General features: G+C 58.4%; 6 protein-coding genes across 6 annotated transcripts; 2 read left to right on the plus strand and 4 right to left on the minus strand.

Moving 5' to 3' along the window:
- Positions 1 to 114: 114 nt before the first annotated feature.
- Positions 115 to 2,735, plus strand: BKCO1_22000121 (ubiquitin family protein; the record flags this gene model as incomplete). The annotated part of the gene is made up of 2 exons (XM_020272785.1): positions 115 to 333; positions 390 to 2,735. 2 exons carry the CDS (start codon positions 115 to 117, stop codon positions 2,733 to 2,735), a joined length of 2,565 nt encoding a protein of 854 aa, XP_020130843.1.
- A 499-nt stretch (positions 2,736 to 3,234) lies between these two features.
- Positions 3,235 to 4,983, minus strand: BKCO1_22000122 (protein phosphatase 2c; the record flags this gene model as incomplete). Its single annotated transcript, XM_020272786.1, has 2 exons — positions 3,235 to 4,387; positions 4,463 to 4,983. 2 exons carry the CDS (start codon positions 4,981 to 4,983, stop codon positions 3,235 to 3,237), a joined length of 1,674 nt encoding a protein of 557 aa, XP_020130842.1.
- Positions 4,984 to 5,902: 919 nt separating this feature from the next.
- Positions 5,903 to 6,271, plus strand: BKCO1_22000123 (phytanoyl-dioxygenase; the record flags this gene model as incomplete). The annotated part of the gene is made up of 1 exon (XM_020272787.1): positions 5,903 to 6,271. The coding sequence occupies one exon, from the start codon at positions 5,903 to 5,905 to the stop codon at positions 6,269 to 6,271; it is 369 nt and encodes a 122-aa protein (XP_020130841.1).
- A 328-nt stretch (positions 6,272 to 6,599) lies between these two features.
- BKCO1_22000124 (gat domain-containing protein) lies at positions 6,600 to 8,259 on the minus strand (the record flags this gene model as incomplete). Its single annotated transcript, XM_020272788.1, has 4 exons — positions 6,600 to 7,922; positions 8,000 to 8,035; positions 8,092 to 8,156; positions 8,211 to 8,259. 4 exons carry the CDS (start codon positions 8,257 to 8,259, stop codon positions 6,600 to 6,602), a joined length of 1,473 nt encoding a protein of 490 aa, XP_020130840.1.
- A 1,169-nt stretch (positions 8,260 to 9,428) lies between these two features.
- On the minus strand, positions 9,429 to 11,630 carry BKCO1_22000125 (uncharacterized protein; the record flags this gene model as incomplete). Its single annotated transcript, XM_020272789.1, has 3 exons — positions 9,429 to 11,273; positions 11,339 to 11,549; positions 11,599 to 11,630. 3 exons carry the CDS (start codon positions 11,628 to 11,630, stop codon positions 9,429 to 9,431), a joined length of 2,088 nt encoding a protein of 695 aa, XP_020130839.1.
- A 4,327-nt stretch (positions 11,631 to 15,957) lies between these two features.
- BKCO1_22000126 (srm splicing coactivator protein) lies at positions 15,958 to 22,014 on the minus strand (the record flags this gene model as incomplete). Its single annotated transcript, XM_020272790.1, has 2 exons — positions 15,958 to 16,017; positions 16,081 to 22,014. 2 exons carry the CDS (start codon positions 22,012 to 22,014, stop codon positions 15,958 to 15,960), a joined length of 5,994 nt encoding a protein of 1,997 aa, XP_020130838.1.
- Positions 22,015 to 22,020: the final 6 nt, after the last annotated feature.

The following is a 22,020-nucleotide window of genomic DNA, read 5'->3' on the forward strand; positions in this document are numbered from 1 at the left end:
CCTGTGCTCCACCTCCCGCCGTCACTGCCGCCATTTATTCCGAGCTCTGCGCCAAAGCCGCTCCGAACGACAGTCCGCCCCGCCCCCAAGGCTCCCGCATCGTGAATTGTCGACATGGCGGACCAGACGGTTGACGTGCGCGTTCTGTCGCCCTCGCCTGAAGCTGACGGCGGCATCACCTTCTCTGCCTTGTCCACTTCCACGACGGTTGGCGAGCTCAAAGCCAGGATCAAGGATGCGCTGCCGTCCCACCCGGCCCCGGAACGCATGCGGATAATCTACCTAGGAAGAGTAGTGCTGAACGAGTCTGCCCTGGGAACAGTCTTTGGAGAGGTGATCTTCTTCGCACGACCCCTCATGTCCTTGTTGAGACTGACATCATCATCCAGGTTCAGCAGGGACGCGTCTATAATCTTCACATGGTCCTCAGCGAAGCTCCCACCTCACGATCCTCCACTGCTCCTCCGACCAACCCCTTTCGTCAAGCTCCCCCCGCGAACAGCGCTTCCAATGCTCGTATACCAGTCGCTAATCGTCCGCAATCACAACCTCCGCGTGTTGATCACGCTCCTCCACCAGGCTTTACCACCTTCGCCGCTCCAAATATACAACAAGGTGTACCGATCCAAGGCGCCGCCTTCATGGAGCATATGCACGTCGCACACCAAGCAGCCATGCGCCAAATGCAACAAATGCAGTTGAACATGAACCAGCGCAGACCACAGGATGGAGCTCCGCCTGTTGACACTAGCAATGGCCCGGCTCCTGGGGGTCACTTCCGATCGGCATCTCAACCAATCCATACCAATGCGCAGCATCCGCAGGCGCAGCCAGGTCGCGTCACGATAACGCAAGGTGGGGTCGGTCCCAACGGAGAGCGTTGGAGTTTCTCAGTGAACAACGGGCCTCTCATGCTTCCGCAGCAACAACCTCCTTTGGGGCTTCCTCAGCTCCCTGTGATGATCGACCATCGGCCGCCTCTCAGGTTGCCGGACCCACTGACTGTCGTGGATTCCCAAAGGATGCTGAATCAGGTGCACACAAACCTGGAATCTGCCCAACAGCAGGTTGCCGTTATCAACAACATCCTTGCACCGCCCAACGTTTCCAGGGAGGAAGCATGGAGCCAACCTCCAGCGCAGTTCCAACGTGCTGCTATTGAGATTGAGCGCTTGAACATCTACCTCAACACCATGGACCAATTGTTGCACGCTCTTGTCGCCAATCCAATTTACTCGCGCAACCGTGAGCTTGTCTCGTTGCAGATGGACAATGAGCATATGCGCAATGCTACTCGCCGTCTTATACGTACCCTCGGTGACCACATCTCAGCTAGACGGGGAGAGACTCAGGCAACGAGAGACGCACTAGGTTTGGCTATTGCCTCTCGGACAAACAACGCCACTGCAACCGCAAACAACAACCGGACAGGCCCGGGCTCTGAGACGGCGAACGCAAACGATGTGTTCTTGCTGTCTTCTCCAAATGGACCCCACGCGATCGTGTACTCACCTAACGGGACATTTACTTCGTCTGGCTCTTCCTTCGGCGACGCGCTGACACAAAACCTAGCCTATCAGCGTGCACTCAGCGATGTTGCTCGTCTCATGGGACCCACGCGCGCTAGCCTTGCAGATAGGCCGATGCAGCATATGGGACCGCAGCAGAACGCCGCTGCTCTCGGTGCGCCGGTAGGCCTGCGCCCGCCTGTCGGTGAAGCTGCTCGAGAGAATCCACCCCAGAACCCTGTTCAGAATCCACTTGTGGCCGGAGCCCAGCCTCAGCTACAACAACAGATTCTGCAACAACCGATGCTGCAAGATATGATTCAGCAAATACCGATTCAGCGACAACCGATTCAGCAACAACCAATTCAGCAACAACCGATCCTGCAACAGCAGCAGGAGGCCAACCAGTTGCCACTTGCCGCCTTTGCGACGCATTTTTGGCTTCTGTTACGGATATTCGGCATGCTGTGGTTCTTCAGTGGCGCTGGTTGGCAACGCACATTCATGCTTTCACTTTGCGGTCTCGCCATCTACGTTTTCCAGGCCGGCATCCTACGCGAGCACATACTTGGCAACCAATGGGATCGCTTGCGTCGCTACTTTGAGAACCTGGTTGGCATACCGCATCAGCCACCGCCTCAGGCGAATGAGGCGAATGAGGACCCCGCTGTGGATATTGCCCGGCGTAGAAGAAGTAGGGCACCATCTCCCCAGGAAGTGGCACACAGGCTGCTGCACGAACGTCAGCAGCAGCAGAGGACGTGGTTCTGGGAAACGATCCGTGGGATAGAGCGCTCTTTGGCGTTGTTCGTGGCAAGTCTGTGGCCCGGTCTCGGCGAAAGGATGGTTGCTGCGCGGGAGCAGGCTGAGGCGCAGGCGCGAAGGGACGCACAGGAGATGGAGGAGGCTGAGCGCCGCGATGCCGAAGCTGAGGCCGAAGTTGAAGCTCAGGCCGAAGTTGAAGCTCAACCCCAACCCCAAGTCCAAGAGCCTCGAGCAGACGAAGGCGACAGCACGGCAACCGATGAGGCTAGCAAGCAGGAGAGCTCTGGAAATGACACTCCTACGGCGGTCGATCCGGACAAGGTTGACAAGGGCAAAGGAAGGGCGGTCGATGTTGCGGAGGGTAGGTCGTCGTCCTCGGTCAGTCCTGCGGCGAACGGAGATAACGACGGCGTAGCGACCTCCAGGCAGCGGGATGGCTGGTCCTTTGAAGACCTGGACTGATTGGAGGTTTGCATTCACTTACTACCATTATTCGGCATCAACGAGATAAAGCGACGGCGTTCCATGGGAGATAAAATGGCTGCAGCACTTTCCTTACTTTATAGCAATTCCCAATTCTTATTCCAAACTCTCTTGTTTATTGCTAGTCTATGCAGTATTTTTCTATCCCGTTCAACGATGCACGTCAAGCTGTACGTGTTCCCCGGCCCTTTAAGCTTCATGAGTAGTCATGGGTTGAAGCAGGTATCTAGGACCCCCATCCCCCCTATCCTTTCTTTTCTTTTCTTTCTATTTGAAGATGCTCCACGGAGCAGTGAAAATTCAAGCTTCGTCTTCTCAAACCTGCTGCCATTGCACTCATGCCTGCATTCCAGACGACAACACCATATCACGCAGCTCTCCTGTTGTCTTTTACAGACAATGTTTTTTTTCTTTCTTTTTTTCTCTGACCACCAACCGCCAGCGGCCCCTTCACCCCTTCACCCCTTCACCCCTCTCTTCACACGTCCCCGAAGAAGACGACCTGCACGGTGGTGTCGTCCCTGACGTTGCGGCTGATGGGCGGATAGGCGGTGACGACGCCGCAGAAGAGGCTGCGGCGGGCGCCGCCGAAGGCGTTGCGGACGAGGTGCGTGGCGGCGTTGTCGTCCTCGGCGACGAAGAACTCGGGCGTGGCGCGCCACTCGACGTAGCGGCCCTCGTCGAGCCACCAGTGCTCGTCGTCGTCGGCGTCGTCGGCGTGCCGCGGGTTCATCTTCTTCATCTTCTTCAGCGCGTCGGCGGGCGTGCCGCGCAGGGCGTCGGCCCGCTTGGCGTCGAGCCAGCGCGCGACGCACTCGACGGCGTCCTCGTTGGAGATGTGGTCCCAGAAGCCGTCGCTGGCGAGGATGAGGAAGTCGCCGCGCCGGTGGTGGTCCTCCTGTTGTTGCGGTTCTCCGCCTTGCGGGTTGCTTGCCGGTGCTGCTGGTGTTGGTGCTGGCGACGTCGGTCTCTTGGTGCCGACCTGGATGCGCGTCTCCTCGACGACGGGCTCGGCGGTCAGGTAGGGGGGTGACTTTGAGTTGGGCCGTGGGGCGGACGACCAGTACTTCTGCTGGGCCTCGGTGATGTCGCCCTCGCGCCACTTCCAGCGGTGGTCGCCAAAGGCGCGCGTCACGGCCAGGCCGAGCAGGCGGCCGCTCTCGCGGTTGATCATGGTCTCGGCCTCGCCCGGGTGCGCCGCCACGAGGCGCGCGTACTCGTCGTCGTTCTTGCCCGTCTGGTCGCGCGAGAGGGCGACGGCCGCGTACTTGTCCCTCGGCTTGCAGGACGCGGAGCCGTCGTGGTTGATGGCGCGGCCCAGCACCGCGCGCGAGTCGCCGGTGCAGGCGACCCGGAGCGTCGTCGAGACTGGGTCGTAGGCCGCGAGCAGGGCGCACGAGCCGGCGATGGCGGGCGCGATGGCGGACACGACCTGCGCGGAGCCCGGGTGGGCTTCCGGGTCGTTCATGGCGGCGAGCGCCGAGCGGTTGATGGCATCGTCGACGGCGAGGAAGGCCTGGCTGATGCCGGTTGATATCTGCGGCGAGGTGGCGTGGGCGGGGAGGCGCTCTAGGTGGTCTGATACCATGGGGACGAGGGCCTCGCGCAAGAGAACGGAGGTGGCCCAGCCGCTATATAGTTGCGGGGTTAGCGGTTGCAATCCCATGAAATGGTGGGGGGAGGAGATTGTAGTAGAGCCAGCTTACGCATGGCCATCAAAGACGCCCCAGAAGGTCCAGGGGTTCCCCCCGGGTCCTGCTTGCGTGCCCGTGACGAATTCGTCCTCGACGGGGCTGTTGCTGGGCACGCGGACGAGATCGCAGCGCCCGACTTGGCCGTTGCCGGCGTCGAAGAGCTTGGAGCGCTCCTCTCGCCGCAGGACCTCATTTGCATCGGCGACGTCGAGCGCTTTGACCGGGCTTTGGAGCTGTACGATGTTGCTGTTGCTGTTGTCGGCGGCGGCGTCGCCATTCCTCTTTAGAGGTTTGATCTGTGGCACGAAAATCGTAGCATTTTTATGATCTTTGGAAGCGGTGGACGGTTGGAGGAGGTAAGCCGCGACGCCCGTCACAGCAGCAGCGCCGCCCACGACGGTAGCTACGGGACTGACACGGGCGTGTCGGAACCTCGAAGGCGGAGGACGGGAGAGGAGGCGGCGAGAAGCAGGCGAGGAGCGCGAACTTACCACTCCGAGAACCTTCTTGAGGAACGGTGTCGGCAGCGGCATTGTGGACGGGCAATCTTGAGTCAGCAATGCGTGGGGTTGGTGGACGTTGTGTAGCTCGTACTCGGGAGCAGTTGATATAAGCTAAGTAGGAGCTCCAAGTCATTGAATGCAGGGGCGAGCTTGGTGAATGACTCGCGCTTGCTCTTGCTCCTGTCATTCGTCGAGATGGTCGGCCGACCAAAAGGTGAAATGTGAGCTTGGGTACAAGTCACGGGGGATTTTCATCTTACAATGTCTGATGTCTCTTAGAAGATTTATGGAATCTGTGGATTCTCCGCAAATTATATAAGGAGGGTGAACATCACGGTGAGCTACCAACTAACACCCATTTCACTTTGGCGGTGGGATCTCGTGTTTGGATGGACTTGCGCATTTTTAATACTCGAATCTATAATTGAGAGTCTGCTTCTAGCACTGATAAGAAAACTACGTTCGGCCCTACATTTACGTGGGAATATCTGCTTTCGATGTAGGTCAATTTCTTCCACATCCCACTATGACACCACCTCCACGTCCAAGTCCACTTGGAAAACCTGTTCCCTCACGGCAGCTTTCTCAAAAGGGGTAAGAGGCTTGGAGTCCCTGGAGAGGGGCCAAACTAAGAACGACGGACAAGTCATGAAGCAAGAACTGAATTTATATCCCCACCGCTTTCAGAGAACATTTGAACACAGTCCGCGTTCCCTAGGGGCGAAGAGGCTCAGCAGCGCTCGGAAGTACATTGTGCCGAGTGGGGGATGGCTATCAGGGCATAGACCGGGGTCCGCGCCCGCACTGCCTTGGGGGTTGTGGCTGGTGTGGTTGCAGAAAGGTCGCAGGCCGACTGTGGGGGATCGACAGCGCACCCCGCAACAACCCTGCGCATGCTCGGCCTGGAAACCCTGCTCCACACCCGCAATTTTACGGAAGTGCGTTTAGTATGGGCATGATGTGTAAAGATGGTGATGGAGAATTTATTAGATTGGATTCCGAAGACGTCCTGAAAACGCCATCACCGGCTCCGGTCAACAGAGATCTTCACTTCGGCTCAATTTACCCTCTCCACATCTATCGGCCTTCGCAAGCGCAGCATAGCGCAAGGGGTGGCTACCACTACCCGTCGAAGAACCTGCTCGAGCATGACAGCTCCACGTGCGACGATTGGCGAGATTATTCCCACCGCGATGGCATGGCCATCACCAAGAACGTGGTCACTCCCGAGAAGGCCGAGCACTACCACCAAGAGCACCTGGATCTAGGACCATCTGCCCGTCAGCTTCAAGGGCAGCAAATATTCTCCGACCACTAGGGCACGGATAAGTCGGCCGAGACCGCTCCCTGAATAGAACCGCGAACATGCTGTACCGCATTGCCGTAGATATGAACGACGCATATTAGAAACAGCGGCGGAAAAAAGAATAGTATGATGGCATTTTATCCAACAAGCAAGCGTATGGTATCTCGTGTGACTCCCAAAGGACCACTCATAGGAAAAGGAAAAGCATGCAAAGGCTAAGTAGAAAAGAAAATCCCCAAACACATCCCTCCCTTCTTTCGTCCCCACCCCCCTCCCAAACCCTAGTTGCGTAGGAAATCTAACCCTCCCACATCACCCCCATGCACCGCTTTACCCACCTCTAGTACCTATACACGACCCTCCTCTCCTCCACAGGGCTCACATCCGGCACCTCTCCGTACCCACCAGCGCCACTCCTGCCCTCCGGCTCCGACGGCGACCCCGTCGCCGCTCCATGCATCGTCCTGTGCACATCCGCACTCTCCTGCCTGTGCAAGTAGCTCGGCGTGCTCTGGAACTCACCGCCACCAGGCCTGATCAGGTGCGCGTTGTCTCCGGCGGTGCCGTAGTGCAGCGGCTCCAGCGGGTGCACCTGGGGGGTTGCGCCGGTGGTGGAGGAGGAGGAGGCGTGCGAGTCCGCGAAGGGATCGTCTCCTTCTGCTGCCGCTTGATCGGGAGAGTAGTCGCGCGCGGCCAGCGACTGCTGCAAGCGGGGAGGCGGGTTGGGCGGAGGCGCGTACGCGTCTGCGGGATCCTCGGAGAAGGGAGGGCTTGCCGCGGCGGCGGCGGCGGCGGCGGGCGGGGGAGGGGCGAACGTACTGGCAGCGGGCGGGGGAGTCGGGGTCGGGGTGTTGGAAGAAGAAGTCACGTTGTTGGACGAGTTGGTGCGGCGGGCGGCCAGGTAGGCGCGTTGGTGCTTGGTCAGCGCGAGCGACAGCTGCTCGTTTGTCTCGATCAGGGTGAGCATCGTCTCGTCGTCCGCCTGCGCCGAGTCCTCGGTCGCCGTGTTGATGTAGGCCTGGATGCTGCGCTGCGCCTGCTGACACCGCTCGCCGAATTCCTTGATCAGGTCATTGTTCCCCAGCTCCTCTGGCGGCGTGCTCTGGATAAGCTGTATCAGGAGCTTCGCGCTCGTCCGTGCCTCCTCGATCCGTGCAGCCAGCTCCGAGGGGGAGGGAAGGCCACGCGAGCGGCGGGCGGTCTGGCCGTTGTCGTCACCCCAGCCCTGCCCCGACGGCCTTCCTTGACTGGCGTCAAACGGCGGGGCGTTGAGTGTGCGGGGAGCGTGACTGCTGCTACCATTGCTATGGACGTACTCCTTACGCCACATATGGAACAGGGGATTCAGGTTGGTGTCGTAGGCCTTGTCCCTCTCCAGCGCAAACAGCGTCTCCCGCAGGATCTGCTGGACGCTAGAGTCCCGGCCGTTGCGGAGCAGGTCCTTGATCGTGCTGACGAACTTGGTGTCGATATTGCGGGTGAAGGTGGGGCCGGGGTTATCGGTGAGGATGCGGATCAGCATGATCGAGTTGTACTGCACATGGGGCTTTCCATAGTTTTCCTTGGAAAGGAACTTGCGGATTTGGTATGCGCAGGCTTCGGCGGCCACGGGGGAGGATTCGGCGGCGGTCACGATGTCTGGGAGGTACTGGATTTCTTCCGTCTGTCACACGACGGTGGTCAGCTATGACATGAAGGGGGGCAATGACTGGGAGCACGGAGAGCTCGATCGACACTCACAGAATTGTTGGGGCCGCCAGACTCGCAAAAGAGCCGCTGTATATCCACATCAGTACCTCCCCAGGAGCTTCCGGTGGTTATACTGCACATACCACGCCCCTCGTGGCGTTCCCCTCGGGTGAATTTTGATCGTACGTCGGAGTATCTTCAGAGGAGCCTGTGGGCGGCTGTCAGCGGGCGCTCTCGACAGAAGAACAGCAGAGAAGCTCACTGGTTCCAGGACGCCTGCTGAGCAGGCCCTGCACCTTCTTCAGCACCATGGCGGTCCTACTCGCCCGGGGGCGTGTTGTTGTTGAAGGCAAGGTGATGGCGTGGGAGCTCCGGGACAGCGAGCTCGTGGGCAGCTGGCTTGTGGGAGCAGTGGGCGTCGAAGCGGAATGAATAAGGCGACAGGCGGTGCAGCGCGGGGCAGGGGACAGCTTCCAGCGGTGGATGGCGGTTTATGCGGAAAAGAGGGTCGCGGCTAAGGGTCCGGTCGCTGGCGTGCCGCGCCGGTAATTGCGTAGGAGCGCGTAGCGTCGCGCGCGGTCCTGCACTCAAGGCAACAACACTATGTACCTGGCCTTCCGGATGATGAGTCTTCGTAAGGCTGCTGCCGGGAATGAAATGCGCGAGCGTCGAGAGGCCTTTTCAACCCGACTCTCACAGACACACAGAGACTCCCCCACACCCACGGCCCAGCAGAGCACAGCCCCCCTCTGCGGCGCTGGGCTGGCGCTGTCGTTGACGCAACATGGCTGGACGCGTGGACCGGAACGTGCAACGAGGCTTGGCCCCAGCCTGGTCTCGCGCGCGCGTCAATGGCAGCGTGCAAGTCTGGGGCCCAATACGCAAGCTGATGATGAGACGCGTCCGGCACAACCACCACCGCTGCCTCTCCGCGCTTCTTGGCTTCCTCCGCCAAGCCGCGAGCCTGTGCTGGGTACGTCACCCTCTGCAGTGCGTGTGACGATGACAGATGCAATCACATGTTCCGTGTCTATTTTCCTATCCATGTCTGATGGGATAGCACAGCCCAGCTGTCGCAATCTGCCCCATTCATCGCTGCATATTTAGCTGCTGTGCCGTTCAAGTATCGCCCAGCCTTTCCCATATTTTTCCCGCCTGCCATGCGTTCCCTCTATTTTTACCGCTGTTCCCCATGTTCAGAGCTGCCTTGTGTACATTTCGCATAGCGGCGAACCTTGTCGCCCAACGCCATGCTGACCAAAAAAAATAAAGGAAAAAAAATACAAAAACGAAGAGGCGATATGTTTCGATGAGAGCTCCACAAAGTGCTGGAACAGACGCAAGGAAAGGGCAGATGAAGACGAGGGAAATCGTTTGCTGAGAAAAACAAAAACAAAAACAAAAGGACGCCTGCTCAAATGCAATTGAAGCGAGTAGGTGCTTCTGGAAGCTGTACAGAAGAAATGGTGTTTGGCAGCCATCATATGACTGCCTCCCCAAGGTAGCTGAAGTCGTTCAGGAGCTTGTTCATGTTCTCAAACTCCGGGTTCACGGCCAAGGTACTGTGCCTCCTAGCCGAGAGCGGTGGCGATTCCGACCTGACTATCGTGGCCTGCGTCGAGGTTTTGGTGAGAGTCGCCTGCGACGAGTACTCGTCCTCCGGCAGACTGTAACCCTGGAAGCCGCTGTTGCTGAACCAAGAGTTCGTCCGAGTATGAGCAATGGTAGGCAGCAACCCAGGGCTTGTTGCCGGCGATGAACAGTCGAGATGTGATTCTTCTATCTCATCATCCTCTCCGTCCTGCTCATACCAAAATTGGAACGTTTCAGACTGCGCCGATGAGGCGGTGCAGGGGCTGCTGCACGTGGGCGAGAGCACTGCCGAATCTTCCAGTTGCGGAAGGTCAACCGTAGTGTTGGTCACAGCCGAGTAGATTGACTGCGAAACATCATCTAGAAGTGAGCTGTTATCCCCACCGAACTGAGTATTGAGCGGAGGAAGCTTGAAGCTGTCCATGAGGCGGTCCGTGATCAACGAGCTGTCCGTCGGCCCTTCTGTCAGTGCTCCACAGTCCTCTTGCGCTTGGTGCGATGTGGCTAGTGTCTGAGCAATTTCCTCGACCCTCGGATCAAGAGTGAGCACTGGACTCGGTTCGAAATCCTCGAAAAATGCCCTCGTTTCGGAGACACGGCGATGGAGAGGCTCCCCCAGATCGAAGTAGGATGTCTCTTCAACCGGTTCTTCCGCCACGCAAGACAGCCTGCAGATCTTAGCGAAACTGGAAGAATCATCGCTTGAACGAGGCTCTTCGTCATCCGAAAACGCGGATGAAGCCCAGTAGCTTTCCTTTTCAAGCATCGTGCTGCAGCCCTCCCAAACGTCTGTAAACTCAGACCTTGTGGGGCTCAGCTCCAGCGTAGAGACGCTCTCGACCTCCCAGGGGAATTCTCCACCCAGCAGTGCGATCGTCGTGTGCTCGATCCAGGCAACCACCGTCTGGTATGTATCATGCATGACTCGTGCCTGCGCTTCGGTCCTTGCAGTCCCATCTCGTATCCGCAAAAGGCATTCCCTGTGTTGCCAGCACGCCAATGTGGCGCCCGAGTCCGATAGCACGTCCTCTCCGAAGTCGATTGCCCTGGCCTCCGTGTGTCTCTGCTGTTCTCTTTGCTGTTCCGCAGGTCCCACTTGCGCCGCCACGTCGCTTCTCGGCCCACCGTTGTCCCTGCATCTGCTCAGACCAGGTCCCACGACTCCGGAATCATTGCGCGAGCATCCTGGTTTCCTGCCCTGTCCAGTCACCGGGTCAGACTGCGCGACAGAGGCCGGCCTACTGCTGCGAAGCTTCTGGTGTCGCATTCTCTGTGCGTTCGTTCGAGCAATAATCGCGCTACCTGCCGACTTTGGACGAGCGTTGCCGTGCGAGCTGGAAGGCGGGTCGAAGGAACCGAGGTGACTGTAAGGGGTATCCACGGACGCGAAGCTGCGATAGCTTTGATCGGAGCTGGGGGCAAGAGACGACCGACAAGAATCCTCGCACGAGGGAGTGGCGGGAGAGGCAAAGAACGGCGACGGTGGAGGCGAAGTCGGTTTCCTGGACAGAGCTTCGAATTTGTTGGGTCGGGGTGTGCTGAAACGGGCATTCGGGTCCATGGTAAATGCTGGAGTAAGAACCGGTGCTGGTGCATACTCGAGGCTGAAGTCATCTGATTTTTCTTCATAAGGCACTTCGAGGATGTTGACACACTCGCCCAGCAAGAGAGAACAGGTTGTGGTTGAAGGCTTGGATTCGTCGTGGTATTCGTATACACCGTCCAGCATGTACTGCGCGGAGGTCAGTGACTCCGGGAGGAGGAATGCAAAGTGGCGGTTCAGGGCTCTGGACTCACGTAATACCAATAGGTGCCTCCCATCTTCAAGCCGCCTTCCCTCTTTTCGGAACGGCATTGGTTCTCACCATCGCAGACGACGTCTTTGAAGGTGAAGATGCCACACCACTGGCGAGAGCTTCTCCTCTGGTCCCGTTCCATGCGGTAGGAATGCGTGAAGTTGTCCCATGATCCCAGCAGCTCAACTGACCGGACACCGGACGGCACGTCACTGCAGCAGAATAAGCCTCGGCTCGAGCAAGGGGCAAGGGTGGACGTACATCCTGAAGGTGAAGAGCGTTGTATCCCCCATGGTTTTGCGCATCAGCCCCCTCTGGGGAGGGAAGACGGAGCGGAGGGGCAGCTCGTTCTAAAGCAAAACGGAGCCGGCGATTGCTGGGACCGGGGCGTGCGCCATTGGTGTCGAACAGCCAGTCAGCCAGTCAATCTGGATGGAACTCGAGTGAGGGGCCGACCAGGCCGATGCCTGCAGTGCGTCTCAGGCCAGAGGGGTCAGCCAACGGCTGACTAGGAGGCGGAGGTGCGGCAGGTGATTGGGCTAGCGACTAGAGACGGGCTAGCACGAAGGGGCCGGCCAGCAGGGGCGGAGCGGGCGTGTATAAATAAAATGGGCGGAAGAGCAGCAGTAGTGCCAGGTCACGCTTGGGCCATTTGCGAGGTTGGAATGAAATGACAGGCCAGCGTCTTGTGCGTGCTTGAGGACGGCGGCGGTGGAGCCGCTAGCACGTTCGACGGGGCGACGGCGAGCGCAGCAGCTTCTCTTGGCCGCGGGCGCCGCGATCGAGCAGCTGAGGGTGGCTGAGCAGCGGCAGCGGCAGCAGGTGGCGGGCTGATGGGGTTGCGGGCGAAGGCATGGGCAGCTGGGTGTGGCGGACTCGCCGCCGTGGTTAACGGCCAGCATCGTCGGCAGCGGCAGGAGCTGTGGCTGCTCATTTCCCCCCGCCCCACCGCAACCACGCGCCGGCGCCGAGTGCGAGCTCAGCTGCCGTCGGCCACGAGGGCTGCCGGGTTGGAGGCTGGATGTTCGACGTCGGCCCAACCCCAGCGCGTTTCATTTCCCATCCCAGCCTGGGAGCTCCCGGCCAGCCGGCCGCGCCGCAGCAGGCGGCCAATCGCCGCTCGACCAGGGCGCCGTCGATCAAACTTGGATCTTGTTCTTTTCGCGCCGGCGCGCTGCAGCATCTCCAGTTTGGGCCCTGTTCGAGCTCGACTCGCGCGGCCGACCCCGCTGCGTCGCCGACGACGACCAACCGGCGGACGACCGTCTCCTGCCGCCCTGCTTCTCGTCGCTGCAGCCACCTGCATCCCGGAATGTCCGCCTCTTGGGCCAGCCGGCTGCGGCGACGTCACACCGGTGGGTAACGGCTTCGGTTTGCCAGGCTTTCCAAGTCACGCCCCGCCCGTCGCCCCTGGCCGACATCCTGAAACCAGTGCGCCTAGCGGGCCCTGTGCGGAAGAGATTGATGGATGACGCCTGCGCACGGTCGGGATCGGAGAAGAAAAAAAAACTGGTCGCATGGCCGGCTGCCAACCACCAGCGCACGCATCGCGGCTTCCATCTGCTTTCTCTCGACTTCCGGAACGTCCGCCGCGCTAAGCCGCCTGCGCACGGCGCAATGCCGAGCGAGAATCTTTAGCGGATTCTTTCCGGTCGGCGCAAATCAGCTGCAGCCGCTCCCGGGCACGCTGCTTGGCCACGAACCACTCACTCCGCCCACCCACCCACCATCACACTCTGACCCAATGACGGCTGTTCCCGCTATCGCTCTGCTTGCTCGCGAGAAAGGGAGGCATCACAGCGCCCGCTTCGTCGTGTCGGCTGACTCAAGGCAAGGGCGCGTCAGCCAGCCAGCCAGCCAGCCAGCCAGCCAGACAGGCACTCAACCCACGGTGGCGTCTGCGTGTCGTGGCCGTGGCACGTTGCTACCTCGCTGGCTTCGTGCTGCTCCACGCGGGTGCGCCTGCATCATCGCCAATAATGCGCGGCGGACCGGTCCAGAGGCTCACGCCAGAAGAAGCACACCAGGCCGTCCGCAAGGGGAGTGGTCTGGGGTACCTGCATGCAGCCCGCGGCGCAGCGAAGCGAGGAGCCGTGAGCCCGCCTTCCGAGCTCTTTCTTACCGCAAAAGGGAATCGCTGGCCGGAGGCGATAACGCATTCGCCATAAGGCTAGCCCGAATCATGCACCCGGCCTGCGCCGTCCCACCGCCGCCTGCCGTGCTCCACAGACCCTTGCTCCAGGGTCCATCTCGAGCCGTCACTCCTTTGCCCTCTCCGTCGCGTCGACCGAGTGCTGAGTTTCCGTTCACACTTGACCTGCATCTGCTACCTAGCCACCGTAGAACTTCATTTCATATCAGTGCCTCGCCCCACCCCGTTGCCCGCGCAGCGTTCCAAGCCTTGGAAATTCAATGTCACGTTGTCAGTACAGTGCGACAGCGTCCACGTTCGCCCGTACAACCGGCTCACGGCATGTCAGCGCGTCAATTCGGAAGTGTCTGGCCGGTAGCACACCCTTTTAGTAAGCTAGACACGACCATGTTGCAACCGCATGGTTGTTTGTTCTCGTCACACTCCGCCAACTTGAATTGCCCGCTTTTTGTTGGAAGATTAAATTTTTTTTTTTCTTGAAGCTTGCCAACCCATTCCGCACTTACAACGTGTTCCAGAACAAGCTCTCTGAATTTCCATGAGGCTCGGCCCGCATGCTTCTGCTCATCCTTTTGAGAGAAGCAACACAGGGATTTGGGAGGACCACCACAGCATCCTCCGCTGCTGTTGCGGAACTGCCGTCCAGTGGAAAGGTAATGCGGACGCACGAAGCACGAATTGACCGTTATATGAGATTGCTCGTCCGACAGCGCAAGAAGAATTGGTTAGCGGTTCGTGGCGATATCTCCATCCTTCTTCCTATCACGTCGGCACCCCAGCATCTTCCAACGACGTAGATAATGAGAAGGCTCGTATCGCCGTAGGGCTGCAAGCCATGATCGACTGCGATCGAAAAGCGAGATTCCATCAATAAAGCTTCTTCGATAGAGTGATTCGGATCTACTCCCGCGTAGCGAATAGCGCGCGGTGATCACTGGTCCCCGCCGCCAAATTAGGCCCCAAAACCCCTTCAGCCCTGCCGCCTATCGCCATCCGACCAACCACCAACCCACGCATGACTGAGCGGAATTGCTGCAAATTCCCCTACGGACCTTCCGTCGAACGTAGCGATGAAATGAGCGAGCGGAGAGGAAAGGCAATCCCCTCCTCTCCCCCCGCCACCGTCGAACGTCGCGACGAGATTGCCCCTCCCGCCCCTCATCAAAGGTCGCGCGCCACGACAGCCAATCACCCGGCGAACCCATGAAACCCACCCCACCACGCATGCAGAATAAGATGGCATCAACCTCAATCACGGAACCTTCATTCCGCAAAAAGCAACAGGAAAAAGTAGGGATCAAATCAAAACTGCCGTTCTCGTCCACCGTCAAACGTCGCAGCAAGATGAAGCTTCATCAAACAGACGCAGCGGTTCTTTAGGCGCAACCAATTAAAGCAATGCATGGGCTCAAAAAGAATTTCATCACGGCTCTGCGTTCCTTTTTCACCGCGACGCAGATAGCTTGGCCGGAAACGACACAAGAGCCAGCAGGTGTCAGCCAGCAGCTTGCTTCATCGAACGTCGCGAACGAGATTAACGCCTTGATGAAATTTCGAACGTGCAGCCTCGCTGCCAACACCTCATTCCAACAGCTCCACCTCGAACAGCGTGCCAAAATTACCCACCCCCCGCTACCAGGCGACCACATCATTAGAAGTCAAAAGAAAAATGCACTACCACATCCTCGAAGTAGACAAGGCCAAAAGAACCCTTCTGGATGCTTAGCGAAAGAGAAGATGCAGGGAGTACACCGGGACATCGCATCCACACCAGAACATGACAGCACCAGATGAGAGGACAATTCATGTGCTATGATCAGAAAGCAAAAAGACAGATGGATATCTTGGGATAGAACAAAAAGCAAACAAACCCCACTCAAAAAAAAACAGACCACCCCCATTAAGCTGACGGAACGCCACCCCATTTTCCGCGTGCGGGTCCCTGTCCCTCATGTATGCCCCCCCCTCCGTGTCAAGGAACCCATCGCCATGCTCAAATCAATGCATAAAACACAAGTCGTGCGGCGACGACCATGACCAAAAAACAAAACAACCCCATACTCGCTGGAAAGACTCGCTGTGCAATGAAGAAATATCTATGTGCAAAAGGAAGCCAAGGTGACGAATGGTGCCATCCCCGTCGCTATGCAAAAGCAAAGAAACAACAGACATGCAAATCGGTCTTAAGCCGAGAGTGGAAGGGGGAAAAAAGAATCTTCGGTGGAAGCCAGCATGATACGCGACCAGCGTTGGGGGGAAAGCCCCGGTTAGCAACTCGAAGAATGATCTATAGCGCAAAGCAAAGGTTTGTGTCGTATACGCATGTTGCGTCATCGTTCCACAAGAGTTTGGGTTGTAGGCAGGCACCGCAGATATCCGGATGCCAAAGAGGTAAGTAGGATCGGGCTGAGTGCGGCGCTCCGTGAGGCAAGAAACAAGTCCATGCCACACAGGGTTCGGTCGTCGCCTCAGTACCGCAGCTTTCCGAGCAAGGAGAAGCAGTACGCGCACTCGCGCTCGGATTTCATCTGGAAGCTGTTAGCAATCACTGGCGTTCTGAGCCGCACGACACCAGCGGGATCGCCACTCACCTGGATCATATACACCCTCGCCTTCGTAGCCGCCACACCTCCAAGGGCTGGGATACCTCCCACTTCCCCGTTCATGCCCACTGTATCCTCCCAGACGCTGACCGCGATACCCGTGCGCGCGACTCTTTCGAAGCAACTCTCACTCAGGGTCACATCGAGCAGCGTTTCGCTCTTCGTTTTCCCAAGCACAACTATACGCTTCTCCGTCTCTGGGTTCCGATGGCCAGGGGATCCTTGGCCCTGTCTGACATATGGGTTCGCGTTCGGTGATGCTGGCGGCGAGGGGCGCATGATGGACAGTCTGGCTGCGCCCATATCGCGCCATTTCTGCTGAGACTCGCGCGCGTACAGTCTGATCTTGGTGTTCATGATGCCAAGCGGCATTCCCTGGGCATCAAGCATCGGATCATCTGGGTCCGGCGTGTGTGGCGAGGTGCCAGAGCTCGTCTCAACCTCGCCGGTCAGCGAGTCCGTGCTGCGGCTATGGCTGTCCTGGTTAGATGAGTACATGCTACCTTTGCCATTGAAGAGCTTGCCACCCGCACCGAAGCGCTTAAGTGCCGAGAAAGCGCTCCCGATAGTGTTGACGCTGCTGCCGGTGCCAGCGGACGTGCTGAGCGCACGAGTGGATTTGGCACGATAACTGTTCCTGCGACCAAGACTACCCCACCAGCTGCTGCCTCCAGCGGTGCTTCCTTCAGTGCGTTCAGCATTCCGGCGGTCCATAGCAGCGGCCCAAGTGTCCTCAGCATACGGTCCGCGAGCATTTTGAAGGGCTATGTAAGTCGGATTGTTGATACGGGCCTGGTTGATCATGTTGTATAGCGTCTCACACTCCTCGGAAGAGCGCGAACGGAACATGATATGAGCACTTGTACGGATCCTGGAATTGGGGGTCGGAGGAGAGCGGATGGAAATATCCAGGGCAGTTCCGCGCCTAAGAGGTACGAGAGGGGTGAGTTCAAGCGCGATGAGTGGCCGTCTGCCACTCTCCTCCTCGGTGACAGCATCCTGGGAATGCTCAGGCCCCATCTCGAAGGCTTCAATCAGGCCCGGGGTGATGACGATGCTACACTCATCGGGATGAAGAGTATCCCACATGCCATTGTCAGACCAAGCGAAAATGTCTGCCACAAGTTTGGCAGGCTTGGCAGAAGTGGGCGGGACAGTCCTGTATGGGCCCTGAGAGGCGGATTGAGAAGGGGTCAAAGTAGACGTCCCAGGGGCATATTCCGACTGTGGTGGCGAAGTTTCGGGGAACTGGTGGGTTTGGTTCATCGGAGGCAACTGCCCAAGCGGCGCGACATCGTCGGCCTCAAGGTCATCCTCGGAAGACTCGGAATAGGAGGAGCCGACATCATCAGAGAAGGACAATTCGCTGTCCCCAGAAGACTCGCTGCACGTGGAAGGCTGGTATTCATGCTTCAGCGGAGATGAAGTACGTCTGTGGTTCCGGAAGCCCGGAGCGGGTGGACTGAAGTTTGGCACTGGTGACACCTTCAATTGTGGCGTTGGACTGACAGAGCGGTGCGGTGGGGGAGGAGGCGGTACATCCTCTGTCTTTGGCAACGACTCCTCCTCGGCCATGGCCCTGGATTTCTTCTGCGTATGAATAGGAAGGGACTCCGCACGCATCTCGTCTCTCGTCAGGGCCTCCGGCTGGCTAGATCTGCGGACCTTTGGGATAGACGGGAGGTCGATCGAAGGAACAGACGATGTACGTCTCTGGGCCGCAGGCCGTTGTGAAGGTCTCCGCTGGGGTAACGGGGAATCGTCCTCGTCGGAATAATCGCTGTCACTGAGGTCTTCCGGTTCCGACCGAGGATACCACACCGTATAGTTGCTTTTTCCGCCTCTTTCCGTAGACTCACTGATGTATGAACTGCCGGTATACGAGCTCCCAGTCTGAGATGAGGCAGTGGTGGCGTACGAATGCTCAGAGTGCAACATTGGCCGTGACGTCTGCTCTTCTGGGCTCAACGGTGCTTGATCCGCGCTCGAATCCCTCGAGGCTCTCTGCGGCCGGGGATCACCCCGCGAATATCTCTTGGCCTTTGACCGCTTCAGCGTCGGAGTGGTCGGGCTCTCAGCCGCAGCCATCGCGTCGGTCCAGGTGCTCGATGAAATCTGCAGCGGCGGTAGACGCGTTTTGCGTGGTGTAAGGTCGCCGCCTTCCGCCCCAGGTGATACCGCGTCAGAGGCGCCGAGAGTGCCTTGTTCGCTGCTGAGCACGGAGCTGCCAGGTGTCTCCGGCGAAACAGGCCTTGACTTGTCCGGAGTTGCGTGGCTCCATCTCTTGGCTGACTCGCCTGCTCTTTCTCCCATTGGTATTTCAATCTCGCGGGGGCTGGGTGTCCTGCTCTTGATTGGTGGAGTAGACCCAGTGACAGCTGACAGCGAGGAAGATTCGTGGCTGCTTGTCGGACGTACAGCTGGCTTCTCGCGAAAGCTCAAGCCCCTTGAAACCTTGTGAGGGACGGGTATTAGTCCCAGCATCTGGACCCATTCAAAGCCTACATCTTCCTCATTGGTCCGTAGAGTAAGCAATTCACGCCATTCCTCGCCGCCAGAGCTGTTACCGCGAATCATGACGACGATCTCGCCCTTGAGATCGCCATTGCGGGCCGAAACGCGGGTGATTTGAATGGGTGGGAAGAAGAGCCAGCGGCCCGTGTTGTCAACTTCACAAAGGAGGAGATCTCCGCTGCTTCCGCGCCCAGGTGCGTCATCGCGGATAAGTAGCTCAACCCTGCAGTCAACCTCTTGTCCGCTTGAATGCAGCAGTGACATGTCGAAATAGTCTCTTGCGCGCACGCATCGAGTCGCATCGATGCTAACACCGGATAGGGGAGCCAGACTGCGCGGGTCCCTTGCTCTTGTAGGGTCTATGCTGCTAGCAGCCTCGTCCTCCAATCGGGCTCGTTCCTCGTTCGATCGCTTCCTGGCCTGGATAACCAGATCTTGATATCTGGCAGCAAGGTCATTCGCCCGGTCAGATGGTTTGAGGATGTTGATGCCCTTGAGAGTTTTGGCGAGGTACTTGAGGCGAACGAGTGGGCGTTTGAGAAGGAAAGCTACGTCGACTCTTTCACCATCGCCATCGACGACATATCCTTCGTCGTTGCACGGCATGCCCGCGTCGATGGTCGATTCTGCGTCATCGTCGTCTTTCTTCTCAGGCTTATCCTCATCGCTTGCAGGCGCAAGGTTCACGACTACGTCCTGGAAGCCCAACCTCCAAGACTTCACGTAATCGGTGTAAACTCTTGTTGCACTTTGTGCCCATGAGAGAAGAGCTTCCGGTTCCTCCTTCGGAATGCGTTTGTGCAGAGTCTTCAGCCTTTCCAATGCAACGCCCATCTCCACAATGGGTTTCGTGATCTTTGCGCTCTCCCCTCCAGTCCCGGTCTTGCTGAACAGCCCGGCTGTTACGGCAGACTCCGACTTTGACAGTACACAAGTCAAAAGGACTGGGATCACTCCATCGACGAGTGTGCGCAGCTCGCGCATGTACTTCAACTCGTCCGACTGCAACTCCCTCATCAAGTCGCTCATTGTTGCCGTGGCCAGCTTGCTCTTGTTGGTCCGAATGCTGCGTGCGGACACGATACTCCTGCTCTTCGAATTCTTACGCTCTGGCATCGAAAGGACAGACATAAGATCACCGTGAGTGGCAAGTCGCCGCTTTGTGCTATTCCTGCTTCGGGTGCTCATGCCAGTCATTCCAGTCATAATCGACATAGCGTCTGCAGGCTTTCCAGAATCGTCGGCCGGGTGGTCGTCCTTGATGGCATCATCGGGATGAATTGTATTGTCGGACCCTTGAGAAACCGTGCGTGAGGTCTTCCGCCTGGAATCGAGTGTATCCACCGAAGCAATTGTTGAAAGTTTCCTGCCGGTGGTTGGGAATCCGCGCTTCACAGAATTGCGGGGGCGGGGAGTCATGTCGGGGAATTCAGCACCCGATGGATCGACAGAGGATGTTGCAACGGATGAGACAGCTTCGTCCTCTGGAATGGTTGCCGGCAACTGGGAAGGACGGGCTTTCGATGACGACTCTGACTTGCGCCGCGCCGGCCTTCGCTTGAGGGATGACGTATTAGAAGCCGTCGTTGTAGATTCGTCATACTCGACCGTGACGACGTTCTGGTCGTCTTGCGAAGGAGGAAGCGACGGTTTCCTCTGCCTGTCGTCCGACAAGACCGACTCGTCTTGGCTGTCGTGGTTTCTACGCGACCTTCTCCTCCTGTTGCTTCCGTGACGTGAAGACGGCGACTCGTGAGGCCTTCCAGAGTCCTTTTCGTCATGTGTATTCTCAGTGACCACAGTCGAGGACAACACTGTCGAGCCTTCCGTGCTTGAAGACGAACGCCGCGAAGTCCTTCTCTTCTCTTTATTCTTCTCATCCTTGCCCTCAACGAAAGGATCCGGCGTGCCCGAGAGCCATGCTTCTACTCGGCTCCCGAACACCTTCTCGCTAGGCGTGTCTGGGTTGTCGGTCGGAGTCGGCGTGCCGGGTTGAGGCGTGACGGGTGCGGATTGAGTGGCGGTCGGCTTGTCAGCGGGCCCAGGGGAAAGAGTCCTGTGAGACTTCCGTCGGCTTGTCCTCCTCTCCACGGCTCGGTCCCCGTCGGGGGTCAAGCTTGAGACGTCGTCTCTGGATTCGGTGGGCCGCCTCCTCATCCTTCGCCTCCTCCGGAGCTCGTCTTCTGAACGAGCACCGGGTGCTGATGCTGCACCTGGGCTCCGGTCTCGCTTTCTCTCGTCGTCGCCGTAGACGCTTTTTGTCTTGCGGACAGACCTTCTCTTTGCAGGCACATCCTCCAAGACATCTCCGCGAGCCAACGCCTCGTGCCTTCTGATGGCTTCTTTCACGCGATTGCTGCTTGAAGGCGGCTCGTACGAGAGTACTCGGGGAATAAAGCTGTCCACCCGTCCGCGCTCTGCTCGAAGTGCTGGAGGTTGCTCCGGCGGCTCATCTTCGTCACTACTCTTCGACACAGTTGACTTGCGCCGCCTCCGCACGGCGGCAACTCTGGTTCCGTCCGGCGCAAAAACAGGTTTGGGAAGGATCGGGATCTTGGGTGGGCTCTTCTTTGGCTCCTCCTTCTTAGGTTCAGGCACCTCCTTCTTAGGTTCCACCGCCTTCTTCTTAGGTTCCTCCTCCTTCTTTTTAGGCTCCTCTTTCTTCTCCTCCGGCTTCGGCACCTGTATTTTCTTGACGGCAGGACGCACCCAGCCGGTAGGCCTGTTTTCCTTTGGCGGAGACCGACTTTTGCGCCAATGGCTGTCGCTGATGACCCGCTTCTTCGGCGTCACGGCAGCCTGCATCTCCTGATCAAGCTCATTGCCCTTCATGATCTTGATCGGCGAGGGTGTCTTGGATGGAGGCCTTGCTGGGGCCTTCATAACCGGTGGATCCTTCTCTTTCGCATCGACGTCAGCCGCGTCAGCAGCAGCAGCTGGAACCGGTTCGGCAGCCTCTTCCGCTTCTTTAAGTCCCTCGTCCTTATCCGCTTCACTGGGCGCTGCCGTTTCCTTGGGCGTTGCCGCTTCCTTTGGTGTTGCCGCTTCCTTTGGTGTTGCCGCTTCCTTTGGCGTTGCCGCTTCCTTTGGCGTTGCCGCTTCCTTTGGCGTTACCGCTTCCTTCGGCGTTGTCGCTCGCTTCGGCGTTGCCGCTTTTTTGGGTGTTGCCTTTTTTCTGGGCGCTGCCGCCGTTTCCTTGGGTGTAGCTGGAGAGGGTTTGGCAGGCTCGGGCACGTCAGGCTCGGCGATGGTGATGGAGCCGCCGCCCGCGGCTTGCCATTTCTCGATTTTTGCTTTTATCTTCGCATTGTCGATGGGACCGGGGCCCTTGCCTAAGACGAAGGGCGACTTGGCTGGCTTCTTGTCGGCGGGCGCGGGTTTGCTCTTCGGAGTCGCCGGCGTGGTCATGGGTGT

This window comes from Diplodia corticola (assembly GCF_001883845.1).
Source record: "Diplodia corticola strain CBS 112549 chromosome Unknown scaffold22, whole genome shotgun sequence".
Lineage (NCBI taxonomy): Eukaryota > Fungi > Ascomycota > Dothideomycetes > Botryosphaeriales > Botryosphaeriaceae > Diplodia > Diplodia corticola.